The sequence below is a fragment of the Micromesistius poutassou genome (assembly GCF_964030765.1).
Source record: "Micromesistius poutassou genome assembly, chromosome: 3".
In the NCBI taxonomy this organism is placed as follows: Eukaryota; Metazoa; Chordata; class Actinopteri; order Gadiformes; family Gadidae; genus Micromesistius; species Micromesistius poutassou.
The window spans coordinates 4,735,356-4,762,528 of record NC_140273.1 but is presented as its reverse complement, the minus strand read 5'-3'; the positions used below and the strand labels follow the sequence as shown (position 1 = coordinate 4,762,528).

At 46.6% G+C, this 27,173-nt stretch overlaps 4 protein-coding genes across 5 annotated transcripts; 2 read left to right on the top strand and 2 right to left on the bottom strand.

Annotated features, from left to right (window-relative positions):
- Nucleotides 1–455: 455 nt before the first annotated feature.
- On the bottom strand, nt 456–8,377 carry spast (spastin). The gene is made up of 17 exons (XM_084464921.1): nt 7,833–8,377; nt 6,807–6,893; nt 6,096–6,179; nt 5,560–5,646; nt 4,993–5,129; nt 4,471–4,595; nt 4,235–4,328; nt 3,777–3,851; nt 3,583–3,648; nt 3,276–3,351; nt 3,056–3,147; nt 2,776–2,855; nt 2,022–2,064; nt 1,854–1,933; nt 1,686–1,756; nt 1,471–1,511; nt 456–1,146 (listed from the first exon to the last, which is right to left on the bottom strand). The coding sequence occupies exons 1-17, from the start codon at nt 8,191–8,193 to the stop codon at nt 1,021–1,023; spliced, it is 1,725 nt and encodes a 574-aa protein (XP_084321047.1). The 5' UTR covers nt 8,194–8,377; the 3' UTR covers nt 456–1,020.
- Nucleotides 8,378–8,747: 370 nt separating this feature from the next.
- On the top strand, nt 8,748–11,238 carry dpy30 (dpy-30 histone methyltransferase complex regulatory subunit). Its single transcript, XM_084465724.1, has 5 exons — nt 8,748–8,781; nt 9,400–9,440; nt 9,611–9,658; nt 10,869–11,014; nt 11,091–11,238. Exons 1-5 carry the CDS (start codon nt 8,772–8,774, stop codon nt 11,161–11,163), a joined length of 318 nt encoding a protein of 105 aa, XP_084321850.1. The 5' UTR covers nt 8,748–8,771; the 3' UTR covers nt 11,164–11,238.
- A 433-nt stretch (nt 11,239–11,671) lies between these two features.
- On the bottom strand, nt 11,672–18,727 carry psen2 (presenilin 2). Its single transcript, XM_084465835.1, has 10 exons — nt 18,363–18,727; nt 17,812–18,011; nt 17,580–17,721; nt 17,383–17,450; nt 16,941–17,161; nt 16,222–16,320; nt 15,809–15,868; nt 15,316–15,423; nt 13,718–13,833; nt 11,672–12,330 (listed from the first exon to the last, which is right to left on the bottom strand). Exons 1-10 carry the CDS (start codon nt 18,480–18,482, stop codon nt 12,175–12,177), a joined length of 1,290 nt encoding a protein of 429 aa, XP_084321961.1. The 5' UTR covers nt 18,483–18,727; the 3' UTR covers nt 11,672–12,174.
- A 638-nt stretch (nt 18,728–19,365) lies between these two features.
- On the top strand, nt 19,366–26,328 carry LOC311340919 (GTP-binding protein 2-like). Of its 2 annotated transcripts, none has more exons than XM_084465830.1 (12): nt 19,366–19,557; nt 19,899–19,925; nt 20,323–20,507; nt 20,778–20,889; nt 21,243–21,440; nt 22,389–22,563; nt 23,537–23,756; nt 24,182–24,317; nt 24,667–24,725; nt 24,996–25,167; nt 25,608–25,772; nt 26,005–26,328. In XM_084465830.1, exons 1-12 carry the CDS (start codon nt 19,375–19,377, stop codon nt 26,266–26,268), a joined length of 1,896 nt encoding a protein of 631 aa, XP_084321956.1. In that variant the 5' UTR covers nt 19,366–19,374; the 3' UTR covers nt 26,269–26,328. The 2 variants fall into 2 exon arrangements, with proteins under 2 accessions (XP_084321956.1, XP_084321955.1); XM_084465829.1 differs by having other exon boundaries at nt 24,667–24,758.
- Nucleotides 26,329–27,173: the final 845 nt, after the last annotated feature.

Below are 27,173 nucleotides of genomic sequence, written 5' to 3'. Positions count from 1 at the left end.
AATAGAGAATTTCAGCCTAATTGACCATTTTTTTTATTAAATAGAAGCTCTTTTTAAAGAGATGTAAGTATTTTCCCCATGGCTCTGCCTTCGTGGCCTTGCCGTTCTATCCCTTTTACATGAAGCGTAAAGCAGACCCTCCACAGGAGACGGGATGAGGTCCTGCTGGGCCAGCTCCCTCGGCTAACCTTCATTAGGACAAGGGCCAGGTAACTCAGTCAGCCAATCAGAGGTGAGGCATGCAGCAGCACATGTCGGTTCTCTAAAGACCTTTGGGAGAACCCCAAATAGAACCTTTTCCCAAACTATTGCAGTCACTTGCCCAGGAATCTTGTATAATAGTTTCCTACGAAATAATTACTAATTATGCTTTTAATGATAGAATAATAACTACTTAATAATTAAATGACTCATTTCATAAATAATAACATTCACAATAACATGATTAACTTTTTATTTGAAGTTAAAACCAATGGAGACTTACTTTGAGAAGCTACAGTAGAGCAAAAGTGACTTAATTTGCGCCTCTGGGCTGGACCCCAACACACAGCAACCAGCCTGGACCCCAACACAGAGTGACTCTGGGCTGGACCCCAACACAGAGTGACTCTGGGCTGGACCCCAACACAAAGCGAGTGGACTGGACCCTAACACAGAGCAACCGGCCTGGACCCCAACACAAAGCGACTCTGGGCTGGATCCCAACACAAAGCGACTCTGGGCTGGACCCCAACACAGAGCGACTCTGGGCTGGACCCCAACACAAAACTGTCTCATCTCGTCTCTTTCGGCAGTTATGGGCTCTGCATCCTGAGGAAGTCCTGAGGGCATAGGTCACCAGCTACAGGTGGTGTCCAGTGTGTTGTCCAGGGAGGCCAGCAGAGGGCAGCACCATCAGGTTGTAAGGCACTGCTTCCTGTTGTCCGCCTGACTGGGGTCGCAGGTCAATATGGTCTCCTGGTGAATTGTTTGTAGGAACCGTCTCAGTCTTATCATCCGTCATAAAGAGAGGTGCGCATCTTAGCAGGTGGAGGTGTCTCCGTACTCTGCATTCCAGCGAGCGTACATCTCCAGAGTCTGAGGAGCCACGCTGCTCCGGATCTTCTTCAGAGACTCCAGGAAGTCCTCACAACGCATGTTCCTCACCTGGAGACACAACACACACCTGAACACACACACCCTTACCCAACCCATACCCCAAGCCTACCCTAGACCTGAGGGCTCACCTTGAATGATGTGGATCAGAAAGACAAATATTTAAAGTGATGGACAATAGAAACCTGTCATGTAGTTCTAATGGTGTTATCAAGGTGTGCATTAAGCATCCTGTACTAATGGTGTTATTAAGGGTTATCAAGCTATTATTGATAACCCTTAAGTTATTGTTAGTTAACATTTTGCAAATCCAGCTGAGAGGAAACTACATCATCATACTTTCTGTTCTGAGTTCTTCAGGGAATGTGGACTTACCTCGCGGGCGGCCATGTTCCTCACCTGGTCCGGTCTCAACTCTGTCAACACATAGACATAGAACCATATAGAACACAGCCACGAAAAACATCACAGAACATACTAGAACCACATTCAACCATACAGAACAGCGTAGAACTACAAAGAACCATATAGAAGACACAACCAAAGACAATATTTCAAAGACAGACAGAGGATTCAGGGATGGAGCTCACCCCTGATTGGTCCCAGCGAGGCATCTTTAGCCAATGCGGTGAGGTCACTTCCTGAATATCCCACGGTCAGTCTGAAACACAGGAAGTAAACACGTTTCCTGTTTGCGATTGATGAACGGGATCATCATGTATGGGCAGGTCATGTGACTGAGGAGGGGTGTGGCCTACCTGGCAAGGTGTTTCAGCTCCTTCTGACTCAGTGGGTTGCCATGGCTACCCAGGAGCGTCTTCAGGAGGAGGAAGCGAGTCTAAAAAAATACAGAAAGTCACACACACACAGCTCAACGTCATGTTATCTCCAGACGGCTGAGTAAAGGCTGTGGGGAGTTCTCCTACCTGCTCAGTAGGGGGCGCTACGTACACACGCTTGGCAAAACGCCTGCAGAGAAAAACAAGAAACACTCACTTACTTTTGCAGCTGATATACAACAAGATAGCCTACTAGTCACATCCGCTACACACCAACTAGCCCACGCGCCACCCCCACTAGCCACATCCGCTACACACCAGCTAGCCCATTGGCTACCCCCACTAGCCCACTAGTCACATCCGCTACACACCAGCTAGCCCATTGGCTACTCCCACTAGCCCACTAGTCACATCCGCTACACACCAGCTAGCCCATTGGCTACTCCCACTAGCCCACTAGCCACATCCGCTACACACCAGCTAGCCCATTGGCTACTCCCACTAGCCCACTAGTCACAGCCGCTACACACCAGCTAGCCCAAGTCTTTATTTTAAGAGGCATTTTTTGTCATATTTGTTGAAATTCTCTTTATAACCCAACAGCAATCAATAAATCAAATGCTCAGATAAAAAACTAAAATCATCGGTATCTGTGTCGCAGGCCTGTTAACTGGCACGTCAAATTATTTATTCCGACCCAAATGTAATTGGACGGCTTATCGGTCTGTCTACCCCAACCGGCTTCCTACGGCACTCTGCCTGTGCACCCATTGGCCTACCCTGGATTTAAGGTTAGAGGGTCTACAATGTTGGCCTGTGGAGCCTGTGAGACTGGAACTGCAGAAGGACAGACGCAACGACAGCACCCCCCAGTGGTAGACATGGAGAACGGCAGGCTGACCTGAGCACCGCTTCGTCCAGCTCCTGAGGCCGGTTAGTGGCCCCCATCACCAGGAGCCGCTCATCCTGACCAGACTGGACCTACACACACACACGCACACACACCAAAACATCCAAGTCATGTCACTCCCATCACATAGTAACGGCTAACTTACATAGCCTAGTGGCTAACTAAAATAGCCTAGTGGCTAACTAAAATAGCCTAGCTCAAAGGCTAGCTGACAAAACCTAGCTGAGAGGCTAGCTGACAGCGTAGCGGCTAAGCTAGAAGAAGACGTCACCCCGTCGAACTCCAGCAGGAACTCTGTCTTCAGCCGTCTGCTGGCGTCATGTTCGCCCTCCCTCCTCTCACACAGCAGGCTGTCCACCTCATCTACACACAGACAGACACACAGACAGGGAGGGAGACAGACAGACATTAGGTCACAACCCCACTTTGATTTAATTGATCTGAATCATTAATTCAAATGAATGGAAACAAAGTAGAGGAGTGTTTCAGACCGATGAAGATGACGGATGGCTGGAGCTCCCTGGCCACCGCGAACATGGCTCTGACCAGCTTCTCTCCCTCGCCAACCTGGAACCACAGGGCTATTGCTCTAGTACTGCAGCAGGCACTACTAGTAGTACTAACATATTTTGTGCACTGTACTAGGCAAAATCTGTGCAATGCTAGTGCTGTATTCAGCGTGGTTTGGAGGTTATACAGTGAATGCTAGCGCTGAATTGATCCTGGTGTGGAGGTTATAACAGTGAATGCTAGTGCTGTATTCAGCCTGGTTTGGAGGTTATAACAGTGTTAACTCACGTATTTGGATGTTAAGCCGCTGATGTTGAAGAAGGTAGCATTGGACTCCATGGCAACGGCTTTAGCCTGGAAGATAAAAACTTTCCTACTCACAGAACGCCACCGAAGATCAACTGTCACGCGGAAAATTCACTTTTATTTTGAAAATCAAACAGTTGTTGCCATGACAACAATAGCAATGGGACTCCCCTCACCAGCATGGTCTTGCCGTTTCCCGGGGGCCCGAACAGCAGAAGGCCCCTGGCCGGAGACCGGAGCCCCGTAAACAACTGGCGGAGAACAGCTGGAGTCAGTCACCATGGTTATACATCTACATACACACTAAAGGAGGAGAGGAGGAGGAGAAGGAGGAGAAGAGGAAGAGGAGAGGAGGAGGAGAAGAGGAGAGGAGAAGGAGAGGAGAAGAGGAGAGGAGGAGGAGGAGAAGAGGAGAGGAGAAGGAGAGGAGAAGGAGGAGAAGAGAGGAGAAGGAGAGGAGGAGAAGAGGAAGAGGAGAGGAGGAGGAGGAGAAGAGGAGAAGAAGAGGAGAGGAGAAGGAGAGGAGAAGAGGAGAGGAGAAGGAGAGGAAGAGGAGGAGGAGAAGGAGAGGAAGAGGAGAAGGAGAGGAAGAGGAGGAGAAAGGAGAAGAGGAGGAGGAGAGGAGTCTCCTCACCTCGGGTCGGAGGGCAGGGAGGATCACGATCTCCTGCAGCGCCTGTTTAGCTACTTCCTGTCCAGCGATGTCATCAAACCGCACCGACACGCCGCTACACACACGCACAAACACACACACACACACAATAAATAACACTACACTACACTACACTACACAAAATGAACTGCTCAACACACTTTACTACAAAACACACTATACTACAGTATATAACACACACACACTATGGAAGTTACCTGTGGACGACCTCGTTGAGGATGAGGTCGGCCATCTTGGGGTCTACATTCCTCAGGTTCCTCACGTCTCTCTTCGGGGGCGTGGCCTTCAGGGTGCCCGCCTTACGACCACTTCCTGCTTTCACCTGCAGACAGACCCAACCCCCGGGGGCCCTCGTTATCATTATTATAACGTTATGATGATCAAGTTATTATAACACCATGACTATAATGACCTCATCATAATCCCGTTATTATGATCACATAGTTATGATCACGTTAACGTTGTTATGATCACGTTATTATGATCACGTTAACGTTGTTATGATCACGTTAACGTTGTTATGATCACATTATTATGATCACATTTACGTTGTTATGATCACGTTAACGTTGTTATGATCACGTTATTATGATCACGCTAACGTTGTTATGATCACGACCACTTTATTATGATCCTGTTATTATGTAATCATAATCATGAGAACGTGATTATTACTGTGCCTAATTGCTGTGGTTGTGTGAAGGGGCCCAGTCCCCCACCTTAATGTGTGTGGGGGCTCGGTGGGCAGTTGACGGTGCCGTGGGGCCGCCGGAGGCCTTGGAGGTGGGCTTGGGTCGGGTCAAGGGCTGGCTGGAGGGAGCCACAGTGTCTCTCTTCTTGGGTGCGGCGCTGGTAACTAACACACACACACACACACACACACACACACACACACACACACACACACACACACACACACACACACACACACACACACACACACACACACACACACACACACACACACACACACACACCAATAATGAGAATCACTTGAGCAGAGATAGTGGGATGATCCCCTATTAAACGTCCAAACGAGATCAGATACTGAAAAACAGCTGGACTACCCAAACACAGCTGGACTACTCAAACACAGCTGGACTACTCAAACACAGCTGGACTACTCAAACACAGCTGGACTACTCAAACACAGCTGGACTACTCAAACATCAGGGTTATGGTGGGGAGGCTTAGGGCCTACCTGGGTCCAGGTGAAGGTTATAGCGGGCAGGCTTAGGGCCTATCTGAGAGCATGTGAGGGTAATGCTGGGCGGGTAAGAGCCTACCTGGGCGCAGGTGAGGGTTATGGTGGGCAGGGTTAGTCCTGGTGGTGTAAGTATCTCTTTGAGGTGAAGACCCTGAGACCACCTTGGCTAAAAGAAGAGCAAAGAGAGAGAACAAATAAACATAGATTAGATAATCGATGGATGGGTTGGAGAGCAAGTTCATTGAATAAAAGTGGCATAAATCAGCTCCCAAATAGATTATGTATAGAGTCCGGAATCGCGGGAGTTCAGCTGCAACACGCAGTTTTGTGCATGTTTTCGAGAAGCTAACAAGCTAGCATGTTGTTCTTACATACTCTCTACAATATAACAAGTAACAATATAATAAGGCTAGCATATCAAGAAGCTGCTATAAACAGGTTAACCTGCGGCGAACCGCATAGCATACTGTTTTTCAGCGGTGGTGTACTTTACCCAGTGGTGTATTTTACACACAACATTTACATGTTGACTAGACGCTAACCAGATAACTAGTGGTGGTGTACTTTACATGTTGACTAGACGCTAACCAGATAACTAGTGGTGGTGTACTTTACCCAGCAGCTCCAGTCTGTCGTTGGCCATGATGAGGTTGGTGGCCATTTTGGACTGTAGCCGTTTGTCTCGTTCTGTCGTCTCCCCTGCATGAAACATTTACATCCCACCAGAGAATCGACTCATCACTTCATCACATATCCCCTGTGAGACCTGGTGTATTAGGGTACGGTACATCCTGTGTGACCTACTGTATTAGAGTACGGTATATATCCTGTGTGACCTACTGTATTAGAGTACGGTATATATCCTGTGTGACCTACTGTATTAGAGTACGGTATATATCCTGTGTGACCTACTGTATTAGAGTACGGTATATATCCTGTGTGACCTACTGTATTAGAGTATGGTATATATCCTGTGTGACCTACTGTATTAGAGTACGGTATATATCCTGTGTGACCTACTGTATTAGAGTACGGTATATATCCTGTGTGACCTACTGTATTAGAGTACGGTATATATCCTGTGTGACCTACTGTATTAGAGTACGGTATATATCCTGTGTGACCTAGTCAGCTACCAGAGAGCAGAGCGTAGATACCAGAACACCTGGTCGATTGTGTATCCGTCTACTATCTATCTATCCTGTCTTATGATTGGTCAAACCAATTTCTTCTGGAGTAAGTCAGACTCAGAAGGCTTATTATGACTCTTGATTGGCTGAAGTGTGCAGTAGTAAACAGGAAGTCCCTCCCCCAGGCGTATCTCACCTGTTCCTGGGCCGAGGTCGACGGAGATGCCCCTCTCCAGCTCAGCGATGCCTCGCTTGTACCACTCTACAGCCTGCAGCTTGGGGCCTGAAACACACACACACTATACTGATCAAACTAAATATCCTAACCAAACGTGAGCCACTACAGCCTAAATAGACGCTACATGTTAGACTGAGCTATGGTACAGCACCACAGTGCTGCTACTGTCCAGATCATGTACACAATCAACACATTCCACACTGATCACATGATTGATTCCCCTGGGCATTGCTCTGTGGAAAGGCAGACTCAGTCGAGACATAGCGATCAATACGTACTATGATCGATACATACTGACCCAAATGGCACATATTATAATCAGAGATTTGGCCAGAGGTTCTTTAGAAAGTTTGGATCAAACTTCCATTACAGAATGGAGGCCAGTGATCAATAGACTTCATAGAAAGGTCTTCACAAAACATCTATTGACTCCAGCAACATGAACGCGTGACCTGGGACACCTGGGGCAGTCTGGTGCTGGTCTACTGTCCTGGTCCAGGCTGGTCTAGCTCTGCTGTCCTGGTCCAGGCTGGTCTAACTCTGCTGTCCTGGTCCAGGTTGGTCCAGCTCTGCTGTCCTGGTCCAGGCTGGTCTAGCTCTGTGGACCTGGTCCAAGCTGGTCCAAGTTTACTGTCCTGACCCATGTTGGTCTACTGCCCTAGAAGCTCTTTATAGAAGTGTGACTGGATTTTGTAACAAATATAACATATAGACCTTCCGTCCTAGAAGATACGGCCAGCTTTACAACTCAAAAGATCTGCGAATTTGAAATTCAAATAAACTGAAATAAACATCGTTATTTAGAGACCTCAATGCTCACGTGGAAGCCTTATGATCAAGCCTTTGGTCACTGTTCGTGAAAATCGTCTTATAATGTGCAAATGTATTATCCACAATTGAATACTCTGTATAATAATATTTGAAAAAAATACCACAACACAGCACCAATAAGACATTAACTAGGCAAACAAAATATTCACTCACCACCTTTCTCCTCTTCGTCGATCCTGAGGGCCACCGAGATGTACTCGAAGGCTTGCTTGTGGTGGTTCCAGACCTTGTCACTGTCTTGGACCTGCTGGCTGTCGCCGCGCTGGTCGCTCACCTGCCCGGCTGCGCTCCCAGTGAGCACGGCAGGGATCAGTCGGCCGTACAGCCACAGCAGGATCGCGCTTAGCTGCACGACGAGCAGCCGGAGCATCGACAGCACCGCCAGCAGCGGGTAAGCACCATAGTGGAGACTCCGCTGGAGGAGCGACGCCTGGTCGCAGGTGTCGCGGTCCGACGGTGCCGCGCCAGGCAACCGCTTCTTCCTGCCTCTCCCTCCCCAGCCTGCGGAGCTCATCTCTCCGACTCTACCAGGTCCATGTCACTGGGACTTGCTGTCGGTCTGGCAGGTCTGGGGTCTCCACCACGCCAGGTCCCCCACCCGGTTATAATAATCCAGATCGGGAGATTTAGGTCGCGAGTAAACCTTTGAGGCGAGGGTGTTGCACCAGTGTGTTTCTGTGATGTGTGTCTCTGTCTGGCCGCTGTCTCTCCATCCAGCACACACACACACACACACACACACACACACACACACACACACACACACACACACACACACACACACACACACACACACACACACACACACACACACACACACACACACACACACTTCCGGTGTTAGGGTTATTGTATTAATAATTATTGTATTATTGTACGGTGTTAATAATTTTATAGGTTTTTATTACCGATTCCGTAATGAGGAAACTATAGAATCGTCCGTTTTTTTGTTTTTTTTTTAAACAATTTTAACTTAATATTCGATCTGTTAGATGTAAAGCATTTACAACCGGTTTCAACCGTTTTCCTTATCAACGACGTAAAATGCGTAAGTGCTACGCAACGTATCTTGCGTAACATCTAACAACAAACATGGCGGACGGTGAGTCAATTGTTGTCCGGGTTCACGGTCTTCTTCTTCTTCTAGTTCTAGTTTCACTGCATGCGTGTTGGAAAGCATTGGCGAAAATACTTATCTGAAAATGCATTTAGAAATGGGTGTTCCTGTGAAGTTATAAACCCTCTGTATACGATGCTTGGTTGGTATCTTACCGCTCTTCCAACGTTACGGTCCATAGAGCCGCCTGGCCTGCGGGCCAATGCTAAAGAAGCTGAGTTAGTTCATGATTTGTTTAGTTCATGAGTAGTACATGGTTATTTAAGTTGGTTCCTTTAGTTCAGTTGGGAGAAATAAGCCCGACGGTGTTTGGGCAGCTTCCAGGATGACAGCATTACGCCGTCTCTTTCATCCCTTGTAAATATATCCGCGGGTTGTCTCAGAAAGGTATATTTAATGGTTCGGGTTTATAACCCTGGAAAAACCACCACACCGCTGATTATTCCTGCACTTCTCAATGTATTGCTCTATTTTTTCAATGCATTGCGGCTATGTTGCTAGCCAAGCTAATAGTGTAGCGGGGTGACTTGCATTAGTGAGTAACGGATCAGTTGTATCACTTGGTGGGAATACTTTCCTTAACTTGCCACTCATCTTCAACAGATCACGCAGACGCAGACCAGTCCATGGAGGGACACACCCCGGTAAGATATATGATCTGTAACCTGCGTGTAGTAACTTAATTAGTTATAAATATAATCTGTAGTCTGTGAGTAGTGTCTTCATTAGTTATAAATACGATATGTAACCTGTGTGATAGTATATTCATTAGTTTGATCTAAATAAGCAATGTGTGAATTTGTTTCCTTTTCAGGTGACGGAAAACCCCCATGCTGAATATGGCCTCACAGACAATATCCAGGTAACATCCAGATATATAGGCAACATCCAGGCTTATAATACATATAGGTAACATGTATACCACACATTGGTGGCTCCTGAAAAAAATATGGGGGGGGGGGGGGGGGGGGATTTTCAGATAATGATTAAGGTGACCTATTCAATGGTGCATTAAGCAAGACAGTATAATTTTGTTGTTAGATGATTAACTCATACAGAGATCCTTCTTGTGTCCACTAGATGGCAACTCCATAAACAAAAATGAAAAAATAATTATTTACATGAATCTAATGTTGTAGGATGTAAAATAGCTAAACAGGACACGGATATGTCCGGCAACAACATAAAGACAGGGGCAGAATATTAAGTCAATAATTAATTGACTGACCTTGAAAGTATTGGCTTACAAAAGCAAAATAAGTTATCACAGTGCTACATAGAAATACAATAATTTCACATTCCTCAACATTGCACAAGCAATGTATTTTCACACACAAATGAAATACAAAATCTGCTGAAAATACTGCATAATTTGTTCAGATTGTAGGATCAAGAGCTTTCACAAACTTTACAACATTTCAAAGGTAGTGCAGTCAAATTATCTTGGAGTTGAGTGGCAATATTCACCCTCCCAATAGCCGCAAATCTCAAGCAGCCATCCATGTGGATCTTTGACAGCTCAAGCTTCTTTATTTATTTTAGACAGATGGTGCATATCTGTCACACCAGTCGATACCCAAGCAGTGCTGGCTGCCGTGCCGCCATCAGGGTGGAAGAGTAGGCAGGGGTAGCAGAAGACTGCATTAGCTTCTTCACAGCCTGCTAGACAGATTTTTTTCCGCTCGTACCAATTTGTTAAATTCTCAGGTGTATGACTTCTCTCCCCCCCCCCCCCCCCTTGTAGAAACTTGTTTAATTATTACATTTGGTCTTGGAGGTCCTGATTGCTTTAATGCCAATTTGTCTGAATTTGATCGCAGACTAAAAGGAACTTTCAAAGAACCAACAGAATTGCACTGTAGTCGCCAGCTTGAAGGTAGTCAGTGACTTGATCGAAGATGCCCCCTCCTTCTCTTTGCTCAGTTACGTATGACTGAAGCGCGTAAGTGGAAGCCCCACGGAACCCATAGAGATTGCATGTAAGGCTCTGTATTTTGTGTGTGTGTTGTTACCTGTATGTCGGTGAGTGTTTCCTCCATGCTGATGATCTCCTGTTCGTTGACCATTCCTAGAGAATAGTGGAGAATGAGAAGGGCAGCGCAGCAGAGAAGAGCTCCAAGCAGAAGGTGGATCTGCAGGCCCTCCCAACGCGAGCCTACCTGGACCAGACGGTCGTGCCCATCCTCCTGCAGGGCCTGTCGGTGCTGGCCAAGGACAGGTGAGCTGCACTCCCACACCAGGTGGTAGTCAGTCCTCTCTTGCTACAGCACTGACCTCTGACCTCTTTGTTCCAGACCACCAAACCCCATCGAGTACCTAGCGGCGTTCCTCTTGAAAAACAAAGGCCAGTTTGAGGAGAGAAACTAGCTCCCAACTGAAACCAGTTAGTCTGTTGTGTACTGTACTTTTCTTTTTTATCATAATAAAGGCATTGAAAGATGAGTTGATGCTGTTGTGATTCTGTTGACATGCAGGCTCTCTGTAGTCTGAAAGGGGTTGGCCCACTGTAACCAACCAGCTGTTCCAGCAGGACCAGATGTTTTATGGTTTAGATACATCTACACCTCGTCTCGTAGCAAATGTAAAAATACTATGACAATGACTGGGTTCAGCCTGTTCTTATAGGCTAGTGAGACTATCCTGATTTCACATTCTGTTTCTCTGCATACCATAATATTAATTATGAAACGCTAATTTGAATATCTTGGTCTCACAAAGCAACTTCTCTTAATTTTTAAGAATATTACAAACCATTAATAAAATAATGAAACGTTCAGGTTATTACCACTGGCCAAGTAGCTGAAAGCCTGGAAACGATGACAGGGGAACGCATTAAATGTCATGTTCCAAAGTAACACATGGACTCAAGTCGAGGTTAGGTGTCAGGACTCAACTTTATTAACATCTCAATGGGAAAACTTCACCAGCACCTTATGTCTTTTTTTATAAAATACACCTGGATAAAGATCTAACCCCAGATGATGTCTTCAACACCAGACCAGAGGGAAGATCTACAGGTACCCACCACCAGGTACCAAGCTAACTGAGAAGCAAGAAACACTTGTGGTCAGAGAAGACCAGCCTAGATAGCAACCTAACCATCAATCAAATCAATGTTAGTCTGGAATAGTTCATTACGTTAAGGATTAAGTTAAGTGATGAGCCTACTTCAAAGAGGATAGCAGAGGTTCAGGTCGTTTGATTTCAACAGTCTTCCAGAGAATATTCTCTAGGATGATTACAGAACCAGACGTTAAAGACGTTCCAGCAGGTTTTAGTTAGGAAAAAAAATAGATTCTTCATGTCCATCCAGCTGCCTGGCCAAAATGAGTTGCTCCGATCAAAAACATTTAGTTAGTTCCAGCAGCCAATCAGAAGTCAGATGTAGTACTGGTTTGTGGCCAGGTTGTCCATGAAGGGCTGGACCAGGTAGTCTGTGGAGAAGTAGAACACCAGGCCAAAAGCGATGGAGATGGGCAGCGCCGGCAGAGCCTTCTTAAAGATGGCCAAGAGCAGCAGGGTCAGACACAGGCCCTGGAAGAACAGGTCAACAGACCTTTATTAACACAGACACTTGACGCTAGCCTAAGCAGGCTAGGGTGGTGATCAGTGGAGGGTTCTCCAGTGAGGAGAGGGAGGGAGATTGCCCAGACTACTGTAATGAATTAATGCCCTTAAATATGACTACTTTAATGCCTTTGTATATGTAATGTTCGTTTCCCTGGGTAAAGGGATATTAGCACCCCCTATCGCCTATTGAACATTACTTCGGAGAGGACGTTCCTCCCTCAGCCTCCATTGACTCCCATTCATTTCTCGGGAACTACTGGCGGCCGGTGAATAACATGGGGGTCAGTGGGAGAGAGGAGGAAAGTCCTCCTCTGAGTGGGTGGGACTAGCTAAGGGATCTGTACAGTGCGGCTCTGTTCACTTATATTGGCGTTTCCCACCGAGCGGTGCGGTTCAGTTCGCTTATATTGGCGTTTCCACCTCCAAAAGTCTGCCAAAATAAAAACGCTGAGTCTACCTATTTTCGGTACTCCACTGTTGGGTTACCAAGCCGTCTGAAAGGGTGGCGAAAACGTGGAGTTACACGCACCGTTATTCTGATTCTATTCTATTCTATCACTTTAAAAATATGCCATTTGGTATGACCAGGTCACTGATATCTTTGCACACTAACAGCGAGGAGGATTGACTTGATCTATAAATGAAATCCCTCAATCTTATTTGGCTTAACACCATGACCAACATTCTCAAACATCCATTAAAATCCACATTTGCCTCAAACAATGTTAGGCTTACAGCCCATGTCAATAGTTAAATAAATTAGAAAATAAGAATTATGTTCTTGTTGTTCTTTTAATTGTTTGTTACTCTGACCGTTCTGTTTAATATTGTGGAAAGGATGTTAGTGAATGATTCAGAGCATGATGCATTGGCATTTTGGTCTTGTGTCTTAATTTTTCTTAAAACAATTGTAGCTGAAAATAAACATAGCCAAATTACAACCAATAGCTTCAGTCATTGAGGGCAAAAATAGGCCCAATAATAGGCCCAGATTTTTTTTATTTCGTTTTACAAATCAAGAGTAGGCCTGATTTGACTAATTAGCTTTGCATCCTTTCCTTCTGCCCTTGTAGTCCAAGACATGCTAGTCCGAGACATGCCCACCAGCTTTCAAAGTACAATGCTGTCACTGGTGGATTTGTATCAATTTTATTCACATAATTATCCCTCCCTGCTATTTTGTAGTTCACCAAAACACCCTGAAACAACTTGAGTCTCACATACTTATGCCACCATACGCCACTAACAGTGCAAGCAGACCAATGGTAACCAAGCTCGCAGTCCTTCCTCCCTCACTTTAAAAACCACCAGCCGCCACTGGTGGTGATAGCATGGTTATGGTGGTACTCACTATGAGGATGGCCACGAAGCAGGCTAGTGTTGTGTTCCAGTCTCCTCCTGTGGCTGCTGCCTTCCCCACCAGAACACTGTAGAAGATGAAGTCCCCTAGACCCAGTTTCACCCCGCCTAGAGAGGGAGACACCCGCATTATATACTAGGGGTGTGAACGGTTACAAAAAATTGTAAACGGTTACACGACCCCTTTTTTTTCGTGTACACGGTTAACCGTTTGTTTTTTGTTTGTTTTTTAAGTGGACCGCAGTCGCGCTATTGAGAATGAGGAGTCACGTGATTTTTGGGAAGGGGAGGGGAGGGGTTTGAGCCCGTCCGCCATGATGGCATCCACGGCTATCGGTTGCCAGGGGCAACGTTGTCAGAGCGGCATAGAAACATGAGGAAATACGCAACATAGAGACGCAGGAGACATTACGAGATAGAAATAAATGGAGAAGAATAAGGCGAAGGAAAAGGGTCCTAGTGAAAATGCAGAGAACACAAGAAGACATTAGAAACCATTATAGTCAATAATAATAATAATAGCTATTGCTATTCCACTGGATACGGCAGCGGCACGGAACCAAACCGGCACTACTTTGTTTTAAGTTGCCGGTTCGCAGCCGTGTCTCACAACACTTGCACAGCCATTCAGTTTATGATCTTTATTCATTAATTGAACTGACGCGGATATTCTCTGATATTATGTAAGCATAAGCACCGCGGAAACCACTGCCGTCAAAAGACGCTGATCCATCTTCACTGTTGACGAGTCGCTCTAGTTCTACCTCCACGGCCCTGCAGCGGGACATTAGAGGACTAGATTGTCCGTGTGTGGTGTTCCGTCTTGTGTTCGAATCTCATGTATTTGTATTTACGATCGGAGAGCAAGAAATGGGCTGAGATTCTCTTTATGTGTGTGGTGTACATCCGACTCAAAAATCACATAAGATTAAAAAATCTTGTAGTGTGGGACAACTGCGTTGTCCATTTAGGGAACCTGACAAACTGTAACCCACATTGAAGCAGTTTTTAACGCAGCAGTTATTTCCAGGCATTGTTAAAACAGTACAGAATTTCAACAACCTCCTCTGCTAGCAGCTACCGTGTCAACAATAACGCAAAGCTCAGCTGCACTCGGAGGGGCGTACCTTCCAACATGGCGGAAAGGGGGGGGGAGTGAAACTTACGTGTTACATGACGTAATGCACGGTGGTCAATTACCCAACATTTATCACGTGCATTTCTTAGCGCATTAACGTTGTCAAAGTGGAACATTTGTAGCTTTATTAATCTCTAAATAAATAGTACATGTTAATTTTGATTTTGATTTTTTTTTTTTTTCGGTTTTCGTTTACTGATTTTTCCTAAACGGTTATGATTTACTAACCGGTTACACGTGTACACGTGTAGCCGATCACACCCCTATTATATACAGAGAGAGAGTGTGAGAGAGAGCGAGACCATTTGGTAAAAACAGAGAGAGAGACAGCCCTGCTAAACACAGAGAGAGTGAGAGAGAGCGAGACCCTGTGGTAAACACAGAGAGAGAGGAGACTCCAACAGGTCCAGCCCTGTGGTCCTAGAGGAGACAGCAGAAGGTTGGCATCTTACTCTCCTCCTCCTGGTCCATCTCTGCAGGACCCGCCCCCTGGGCTCCAGCGGGGGGGTCTGGGTTGTCTCCGGCCTCCAGGGGGCCTCCGGCCTCCTGGGCCTCTGCATCTGGAACACAACACAGCAGAGGCTGGGACGGCTCTCATGCAGCCTCATCCTCACCCCTCTAGCATAATATAATATAATGTTGTGTTGTATAGCATAATATGAAATGATGTCATAATATAATGTCATATAATATAATGTCATATAATATAATGTCATGTTATGTAGTATAATATAATAAAGTATAATATAATGTCACGCTATGTAGTATAATAAAGTATAATATAATGTCATGTTATGCCCATAGGCCCATAGAAGGGGCTGGCTCTTGTTAAGTGAGAGAGTGAGTGTGTATATGAGAGTGTGCGTGTGTGTGTGTATGAGAGTGTGTGCGTGTGTATTAGAGTGCGTGGCTGTGTATGACAGTGTGTGCTTGTGCGTGTCCTACCTGACTGCTGTCTTCTCCCTTCTGCAGGGTTGGCCATCCCTACCATCCACGCCATGCCAGCTGCAGAGACAAACATCACACATCTTAATACCACACACATGCGCGCACGCGCACACACACACACACACACACACACACACACACACACACACCAAAGCCACATAGTATATGTGTGTGCACACAAAGTATTATAATATTACTTTATTATAATTAATTTATATATATATATATATAGATATATATATAGATATATATATAGATAGATAGATAGATAGATAGATAGATAGATAGATAGATAGATAGATAGATAGATAGATAGATAGATAGATAGATAGATAGATAGATAGATTAAATGATTGTACTATTATAATATAATATGGTATTATTGTAATGTGTGTGTGAAGGGGACTGACAGGAGTAGATGAGAGCAGGGAAGATGGGTTCATTCCTCTCCTGGGCCGTCTCCACCAGCATCCTCAGGGGCCCCTTAGGGGACAGCACCGCCACCAGGTCTAGAACACAACACTAGGGTTAGAACAGACAGGTCTAGAACACAACACTAGGGTTAGAACAGACAGGTCTAGAACATAACACTAGGGTTAGAACAGACAGGTCTAGAACACAACACTAGGGTTAGAACAGACAGGTCTAGAACACAACACTAGGGTTAGAACAGACAGGTCTAGAACACAACACTACAGTTAGTCCACCAGGTCTAAGACACAACACATGGGTTAGAAAATACGGTGCTGGTTGCTAGGTGATGGTGCTGGTCGATGGCTGTTTACACTGGTTGCTAGGTGATGGTAATGTTCTTTTATGTGACGTGCTGGTTGCAAGGTTGTGGTGCTGGCTGATAGCTGATGGTGCTGGTTGATAGCAGATTGTGATGGTTGCTAGCTGATGGTGCTGGTCGCTAGGTGATGGTACTGGTTGATAGCTGATGGTGCTGGTTGCTAGGTGCTGGTGCTGGTCGCTAGGTGATGGTGCTGGTTGCTAGGTGATGGTACTGGTTGACAGCTGATGGTGCTGGTTGCTATGTGAGTGTGCTAGTTGCTATGTGAGGGTGCTAGTTGCTATGTGAGGGTGCTAGTTGCTATGTGAGGGTGCTAGTTGCCCGGCTGCTAGGCACCGTAGATGGAGATGGCTCCGAGGATGACCCAGGTGGACCACTCTGGGAGGTACTTGATGAAGACGAGGGCCATGAGGGCGCTGATGAGGATGAGGTAGGCCTGCTGCAGCTGCAGGGGGCCCTTCCAGTGGATGCAGATCATCCCCACCGCCCCGAAGTTCCAGATCAGGACCCCCACCGTGGGGTAGTCCATCGCCAGGTTATAATTCTTGAACAGCTCCCTGACAGAGGAGACACAGAGACTCAGGTAAAGACAAGTCACCCCAGGTAAAGACAAGTCACCCCAGGTAAAGACAACTCACCCCAGGTAAAGACAAGTCACCCCAGGTAAAGACAACTCACCCCAGGTAAAGACAACTCACCCCAGGTAAATACAACTCACCCCAGGTAAAGACAACTCACCCCAGGTAAAGACAACTCACCCCAGGTAAAGACAACTCACCCCAGGTAAAGGTAACTGAACCAGAAGAGCAACATAAGGGATGAGAGGATGAGCCAGCCGTGGATAAACTGAAACACACATAAATACACACTAGTAATACACATCAACACACATAAATACCAAGAGTAGCACTAGTATAACTTGTTTTATATATATATATATATGTATTATATACAAATACGTAAACATGAGGTCACCTTGTAGCAGCGGTACTTATAGAGCATCACCAGGAATATCGTCATGACGACGATGACACTGATCATGATGATGGAATTCAGGAAGGAGTTGAGAAGCCTCCGCCCAACTGAGACCTCATCCTCCGAGAAGGGGGTGTAGAACCTACCCACACACACACATTATACACATGTGAGACAGAGTGAGTGAGTGAGTGAGTGAGTGAGTGAGGGAGTGAGTGGGTGAGTGACTTACAGCCTCTGGTTACTCTTCTCCGTGTAGAAGCTGATGGACTTGATGGTTGCTATGACGACCACCATGCACAGGGTGACTGGGATGAACAGCATGATCACATGCTTGGCGCCATACTTCAGAGTTAGCTCCTCCTCCTCATCTAGCTCCGCCTCTGGTCCCGCCCCTCGCCCCGACCTCTTCCCCCTCCGAGACACGGGCCCCTGCAGACAGATACACAGACAGGTGACTTAACATCATCACAGACAGACATCATGACAGATCACTACACATCATGACAGGTTAGTAAACATCTTGAGAGAAAGAGAGACAGGTTAGTAAACATCATGACAGACAGGTACCTAAACATCAATGACAGGCGGGTTACTGAACCCCCCCCCCCCCCCCCCCCCACACACACACACACACACACACACACACACACACACACACACACACACACACACACACACACACACACACACACACACACACACACACACACACACACACACACACACACACACACACACACACACACACACACACACACACACACACACACACACACACACCTGGGCGCTCGGAACCGGGCCAGGCTGTTCAGGCTGGTAAGACGGAACCGGCGGCGTCTCCGATGAAACCAGTGCGCTCCTCTCGTCGTACGAGTCCTCCTCGCTGTCCGAAGAGGTCATTGTTTATAAACCGTTTACTACACGTCGATGAGACGAGAGGGAAGTATAATTTAAAGCGCTTCTCTGCTCCTACTCTGCATTGGTTTCCCTGTTGACGAGCGCTCACTGTGTGGTCTGCGTCCAACTGCGACCTTGGACAGATGACACACTTTTCACGGGTCTTTTCACTTGTCTTTCACTTTTATTCAGACGAAGAGTACAAAAACATACGACAGATTTCAGCTTAAAAACATCGGACCGGAAGTCCCGGGATCGTCAGCTGATGCAGCACAAGACACGTGACCCTGCCTACGGCGACGTCACTGCACACTGACGTGGAAATACGTCAAATTAATAGATCAATTAATAAGCTACAATACATAAAAAGGCAATAATAATAATATGTACTTTTTTTTTTTACAAAAATCGAACGGAGCGAAAATAAATAAAAAATAAAATAAAATAAATGGCTCAATTGTTTATTTTGTGAATTCATACAGCATATTACATTATACGTTAAACAAGTATTTATAGAGATGTTTAGTTTAGGTTACGTTAGAGATGGTTCGTTTAGGTTATGTTAGGGATTGTTAAGTTTAAGTTATGTTAGATAGGTATAAGTTAAGGTTATGTTCGAGATGGCTAAGTTAAGGTTATGTATTAGTTTAGAGATGGTTAATACAGGTGTTAGGTTAGAGAGATGGTTTAGGTTAGTTTAGGCACTAAGAAATGCGTGTGCGCTTGGTACCGCACGCACGACGCGCTGTCGCAATAGCGCGCTACCGCAGTCTGCGCGCCTCCAGTCCCACGGATACATAATATTATGGTTTATGATACCATTTAAACAATGGGGCTTTCATCATTTTGCATATTATCCGTAAACTGGGAGCATTGAATCCTCCCACACGCATCGATGGATGTCCGGTCGTCGGAAACATGTCCGGTATATGCCGGGCAGAGGATGCACGGCTCCAGCTCCGGTAACGGAGGGAAGATTTACAAGAAGTCGCGGAGCAGAAAAGGCAAACGAGGCCGCAGAAGGAAGAGTAGGAAGAGCCGGAGCAACAAATCCCCAACGCCAAATTTACCACCGGAGGTACGAGCTGATAGCTGACAGACCGTTAGCCAACACGCATCCCTCACTCTCTATTTCGGGTCATCCTCTGTTGATGTTCCATCGTGACTGTAGAGCTTCATGTAGAGATGTAAACAGGCCAGAGCGAGCTGTGAAACACGATTCATCATAGCTGCAACAAGCCTAATAATAAATGATTGTACCCCTTCTCCCTCTCTCTTTCCCATCCATCACACTGTATATCTTTATAACACTATATTTCTTTCCATCTATATATCTATGCATCTATCTATCTATCTATCTATCTATCTATCTATCCATCCACCCACCTATGATCTATCTTTCTGTTTATGTATTTGCAGGCAGAAGAAGGAAACATTGAATATAAGGTAAGTAATGTTATTATTATTGTTGGTGATGTTGCCTTAAATGTACACCGGGGTTTGTGTTTCAATGGGGTTAGACAGTACAGAGAGACAGAGGCGTCATTAAGGAGCAGGTAGGGATTAGACAGTACAGACAGGTCATTAAGCAGCAGGTAGGGGTTAGACATACAGAGACACGTCAATAAAGAGCAGGTAGGGGTTAGACAGTACAGAGACACGTCAATAAAGAGCAGGTAGGGGTTAGACATACAGAGACACGTCAATAAAGAGCAGGTAGGGGTTAGACAGTACAGAGACACGTCAATAAAGAGCAGGTAGGGGTTGGACAGTACTGAGACCGGCCATTAAGGAGCAGGTATGGGTTAAACAGGATAGACAGTGTGTGCCTCTGTGTTTCCAGCTGAAGCTGGTGTCCCCGACGCCGCAGCGCTTCGAGCACCTGGCCACGCAGCTGAAGTGGAGGCTGCAGGAGGGCGGGGGCGAGGCGGTGTACCAGATCGGGGTGGAGGACAACGGCATGCTGGTGGGCCTCAGCCAGGAGGACATGAAGGCCTCGCTGCACACCCTGCAGAGGATGGCAGAGAAGTGCGTTCTAGTCGTAGTACTAGTAGTACTAGAGGTAGTATTAACCTACACACCCTGCAGAGGATGGCAGAGAAGAACGTACTAGTAGTATTATTATAGTAGTAGTACTAGAAGTAGCATTATTAGTAGTAATATGATGGAAGTTGTAGTATTTTTGTATTATAAGTAGTACTAGTAGAAGTAGTACTAGTAGAAGTATTAGTAGCAGTAGCAGTAGTAATACTAGTAGTACTATAGTAGTAGTAGAAGTACTTACTTTGTACTCCCTAGGGTTGGAGCAGATATAACCATCCTCAGAGAGAGGGAGGTGGAGTACAACTCAGACCGGAAATCCAGAAAGATTACTGAAGTTCTGGTGCGGAAAGTTCCAGATGACCAACAGGTGACCTCAATCATCCATCCCTCATTCATCCAACATCTATCATCCATCCATCATCATCCATCCCTCCATTGTCATCCATCTTCATCCATCATCATCCATCGCCATCCATTATCTATCGTGTATATAGTATATATTGTAGTAATGTAGTATATAAAGTAATATTGTAGTATGTATGTATAGTAGTTATGTAGTATATATAATAATAATGTAGTTTATATAGTAGTAATGTAGTATATATAGTAGTATAAAGTAGTAATGTAGTAAATATAGAAGTTATGTAGTGTATTGTGCCGTACTGCTGCTAGTATTTGACGTGGCATTTCTTGCTGTACCTTCTCTGTCTGGGGGGTCAGTTCCTGGACCTGCGGGTGGCGGTCCTTGGGAATGTGGACTCTGGGAAGTCCACCCTGCTGGGGGTCCTGACCCAGGGGGAGCTGGACAACGGGCGTGGCCGTGCCCGCCTCAACCTCTTCAGACACCTCCACGAGATCCAGACCGGGCGCACCTCCAGCATCAGCTTCGAGATTCTGGGCTTCAACAGCAAAGGAGAGGTGCTCACATCACACTTAATCAGAGCACACTTAATCAGATAACACTTAATCAGATCTACTAACCGGATTACACTTATTTCGATTACATCTACGAACCAGATGACATTTAATCAGATTACATGTACTAATCATATTACACTTAATCAGATTACTAATCAGATGATTAGTGATTAAGATGATTAGTCAGATGTCCCCAGTCTGACCAAGGCGTCCTTGGGCAAGTTGTCCTCCTACCTGCTCCTAAAGTATATTAAACCTGTCCCCCTACCTTCTCCTTAAGTCTATTAAAGCTGTCCCCCTACCTGCTCCTAAAGTATATTAAAGCTGCTTTAAGAGAGAGTTGCTCCCTAAAGTCTATTAAAGCTGCTTTAATGTGGGTTTCCCACAGCACTTTACAGCTTAGGCGGCTGTCTAAGCTAAGTTTTATTCTTTCTTCTTTATTATTCTCTACAAACTTTGGGACCTATCTCCTTCCTCAATTTTTCACCTAGAGACTCCATTCCAATTTTAAAATGTTCAGATTAGCTTGTAATCGCGCGCTTCTCTTCAGATTTCCAAAATATTTTATACTTTTGGGAGGATGGAGGACGTTCAAATCCTTTCACTTGATTTAAGCCATTTAACATTTCTTTACGTCTTAAATTATGTGTCTTTATTATTATAACATATTTTCAACCTCACTTTGCACTTTCTAGTTGATATATTATATCTTACCTACAGCACCTCTAATTATACAAGTTTATATTTAATTCTACCTAAAGAACCTTTAATAATACTGGCATATGTTTAAATCTTACCTACAGCACCTTTAACAATACTAATATATATTTTACATCTTACCTACAACACCTTTCATAATATTTGTATATATATAGATGAAAATTACAGCACCTTTAATAACACTGGTATACATATATGAAATCTGACCTACAGTGTTTGTGTGTGTAGGTGGTGAACTACAGTGATTCGCGCACGGCGGAGGAGATCTGTGAGAACTCGTCTAAGATGATCACTTTCATGGACCTGGCGGGCCACCACAAGTACCTGAAGACCACCATCTTCGGCCTGCTCAGCTACGGACCCGACTTCGCCATGCTGGTGGTCAGCGCCAACACCGGCATAGGTCTGTCTCTCTACCTGTCTGCCTGTCCGTCTGCTTGTGACACTCGTTTGTCTGTCTGTCTGTCTCTCTGTCTGTGTGACTGTCTGTCTCTCTGTCTGTGTGACTGTCCGTCTCTCTGTCTGTGTGATTGTTTCTCTGTCTGTCTGTCTGTCTGTCCATCCGTCTGACTGTCTGTCTCTCTGTCTGTGTGACTGTCCGTCTCTCTGTCTGTGTGACTGTCTCTCTGTCTGTCTGTCTGTCTGTCTGTCCATCCGTCTGACTGTCTGTCTCTCTGTCTGTGTGACGATCTGTCTGTCTGTGTGAGCGCTGTCTGCTTCCCCGGCCCCGCTGTAGTCCCGGGCCCCTGTGCTGCGTAACGCAAGGCTCCGATTCTGGTGTCAGTGGATCATGGGGACAAATGATCTCTTGTACTACTTTCCAAAGATGTGGTTCCATCCGGTTTGGCCCAGCGTGTCCCGCAGGCGTCCTCATAAGACTCATGCACTCAGTGGCGGTTTTAGGCACGAGCGAAGCAGGCAGCCGCCCAGGGCGGCATTACATGGGGGGCGGCACGAGTACACGAGAAAAAAAAAAAATGCTACTGCATGCAAAAGAACCGCTACTGCATGCACTATTCAGAATTATTTTTCATTATTTAGAATTGATTTATTGTAAATATTACTTATTTTATTTCCTTTATACCTAATTTGATCCTTTTCTACTTTTCTCTCTGGACCGTGGGTCAGAGACAAGCGCAATTTCGATGACTCTGTCTGACTCTTTCTGTCTTGCACCTATTTTGGAATTGACAATAAAGCTCACTTTGAACTTTGGACTTTTGAACTTTGAGACACTTAACGAAACACTAGAGATCTGCCGTGGGACAAACCTTCATGAAAATGTCGGCTTTGTGGTTTGTTCACGTCGCCGTCTGAGGAGAGAAGTGCTGAGCTGAACCCAGACTAACGGTAGTGACCTCCCCCCTCGCTCTTAGCGGGGACCACCCGGGAGCACCTGGGCCTGGCCCTGGCCCTGAAGGTGCCCATCTTCCTGGTCCTGAGCAAGGTGGACCTGTGCTCGCGCTCCACGGTGGAGCGGACCCTCCGGCAGCTGGAGCGCGTCCTGAAGCAGCCGGGCTGCAACAAGGTGCCCTTCCTCGTGACCGGGCCCGACGACGCCGTCACCGCCGCGCAGCAGTTCACACAGTCCACCAGGTACTGGGAACACTGGGAGCACATACTGGGAACACATGTTGGGAGACCGGGAACATTGGGAACATTGGGAACACATACTGGGAACACGGAGAACACATTCTGGGAGGGTGGGAGCACATACTGCCAACACTGGGAACACATTCTGGGAGACTGGGATCACTGGGAACACAGACTGGGAACACATACTGTGAACACTGGGAACACATACTTGGAGACTGGGAATACATATTCGGAACACTAGAAACACATACTGCGTACACATACTGGGAACACTGGGAACAATTGGGACACATACTTGAAGACTGGGAACACACACTTGGAACATATAATGGGAACACTCGGAATATATACTGGGAAGAGTCTGAATATATACTATGAACTCTGGGATAATCTGGGAATGTGTGTGTGTGTGTGTGTGTGTGTAGCATCACCCCCATCCTCCTGGTGTCCAGCGTGGGGGGGGAGGGGCTGCAGCTCCTCCAGGAGTTCCTCAACATCCTCCCTCCTCTGAGCAGCAGCCAGGAGCAGGAGGAGCTCATGGAGCAGCCCACCGAGTTCCAGGTACACACACACACACACACACACACACACACACACACACACACACACACTCATACTCACACACTCATACTCACATTCACACTCATACTCACACACACACTCACTCACACATTCACACGCACACACACGCACACATTCACATGCACACACTCACACACACACTCACACATACTCATAGTCACACATTCACACACACACACACACACACACACACACACACACACACACACACACACACACACACACACACACTCATACTCATACTCATACTCATACTCACACATTCACACGCACACACACACACTCACACACACACTCACACATTCACACACAACGTGTTGCTCTGCAGGTGGATGAGATCTACTCTGTTCCTGATGTCGGGACCGTGGTGGGGGGCACTCTGTACAGGTCAGTCTTTGTGGTGTGTGTGTGTGTGTGTGTGTGTGTGTGCAGTGGGATGTGATTGTGATGTGATTGATGTGTGTGTTTGTGTATAGCGGGTTGTGATTATTAATGTATGTGTGTGTGCAGCGGGGTCACTAGTCACTAGTGATGTGTGTGTATGTGTACAGCTTGTGTGATTAGTGATGTGATGTGTGTGTGTGTGTGTGTGTGTGTGTGTGTGTGTGTGTGTGTGTGTGTGTGTGTGTGTGTGTGTGTGTGTGTGTGTGTGTGTAGCGGGGTGTGCCGGGAAGGCGAGCGCCTCCTGGTGGGCCCTACGGACGCGGGGGGCTTCCTGAGGCTGCGGGTGGGCAGCATCCAGAGGAACCGCTCCGGGTGCCGCCTGCTGAGGGCCGGCCAGGCCGCCACACTGGCCCTGGGGAACTTCGACCGCTCGCTGCTACGCAAGGTCAGGCCCCTTGACCTGACCTCTGGCCTCTAACCTCTAACCCCTCACCCTGTCCTCTATCTTGGTACCCCCTAACCTCTAAGCCCTAACTAAGAACCCATAACCTCTAACAACTAACCACTTACTTTTAACTTCTAATACCGGGTATCTAACCTCTAACCCTTAACCCCTAATCCCTAACCTCTAACCCCTTACCTCTAAACCTTAACCTCCAACCCTTAGCCCTTTATCCCTTAACACCTAACCATGTGCTACCCAAGGTACCTTATGTCCTGGTGGTGATGTCATGGTCATGTCATGGTGATATGTTTCTAGGGCGTGACGTTGTGGTGGTGACGTCATGGTGGTGACGTCACGGTGATGTGTTTCCAGGGCATGGTGACGTCATGGTGGTGATGCCATGGCGTTGTCATGGGGACTTCATGGTGGTGTGTTTCCAGGGCATGGTGATGGTGAGTCCAAGGATGAACCCGACCATCTGCTGTCAGTTCGAGGCGTCCATCGTGCTCCTCTTCCACGCCAAGACCTTCCGCCGGGGCTCCCAGGTCACGGTGCACGTGGGCAACGTCCGGCAGACCGCCACCGTGCTCTGTATGCAGGGGAAGGTGGGTCCTCACTATGTCGCATGTTAGCAATAACATGTTAGCATAGCCTCACCACCAACCCTCTCAGCATGTTAATAATTCTTTAGCACATCTACATTCCATATGGGTAATGTATTTGTATATTTTATATATGAGATTATGTGTATAATGAATTATATGTGATATATTCTGTATTGTATGTGATACGTCTGTATGTGTTCTATCTCTTGTATGTTCCTCGTTCCTCCACTAGGAGGAGCTGCGCACGGGGGAGCGGGCGGTGGTTCGGTTCCGCTTCATCAAGCACGCTGAGTACCTGCGCCTGGGAGCCAAGCTGCTCTTCAGAGAGGGCGTGGCTAAGGGCATCGGTCACGTGACCCGGCTGCTTCCCGCCTCCAACAACCAAGACCAGAACCAGAACCAGCGACCTCATCGGCACGACGCTGAGGGAGAGGGTCACCTCAACACCGACGTGACCCGCAAACCCCGCCCCCATCCATCATCACCTCTCCAGTGATATGATCCTCGCTCGCTCTCTCTCTCTCTCTCTCGCTCTCTCTCTCGCTCTCTCTCTCTCTCTCTCGCTCTTTCTCGCTCTCTCTCTCTCTCTCTCTCTCTCTCTCTAACAGCAGGGGTTTAAAATGATAACATCACTCGATGTAGGACCAGATATTACTACTAAAGAGACATGGAGATATGGAGATTACTGTAGTACTACAAGATATACACTACTACTACTAGACATATGACTAGAGTACTAGTCTTGTGATACTGGATAGGACTATGGTAAGGTGACCAGATTTCTGAGACAAAATCCGGGGACATTTTGGGTTCAGCGGTGTAAAAACCTCCAAACATGTAGTGTTTTTGTCATGGAAAACTAAAACGGGGACACTGCCCTTACACTGGCGGATGGGATTGTTGGCGGGGGGGGGGGTGGGGGGGGTACGGGTTTGCGGGCGGCCGGGTTTGTTGACGGGGGGGGGAGGGGGGGGGTGTTCGGATCTTTCAGTCACAGTCAAATCCGGCGACATTTCCGGGGACAGCAGTAGCCGGGGACAGGTCACTGAAAACGGGGACTGTCCCCGGAAAACCGGGGACGTCTGGTCACCCTAGACTATGGACGAAGAATGTCAGAGTGGATTTCAAGAGCGTGTTCAGTTAGTTCGTTCTGTGTTTTTAAACATAAAAGCGCGTTGGGTGGTTTGTTTTGTAGAACTCCGCCAACCAAGCGTCACCACATGTTGTGCTCCCCTGCATGTTCCCTCCTGCTAGTGGTTTTTAGCCAGTCAACTTGCAGCTAGTTAGCTATTGGCCAGTTAGCTTGTAGCTAGCTTGCTAGTAGCTAGTAAGCGAGTAGCTAGGACAGCATTTTTACCGTCCTCCGATTCAGTGAGCTGAACATGTGAATGTATTTCCCAT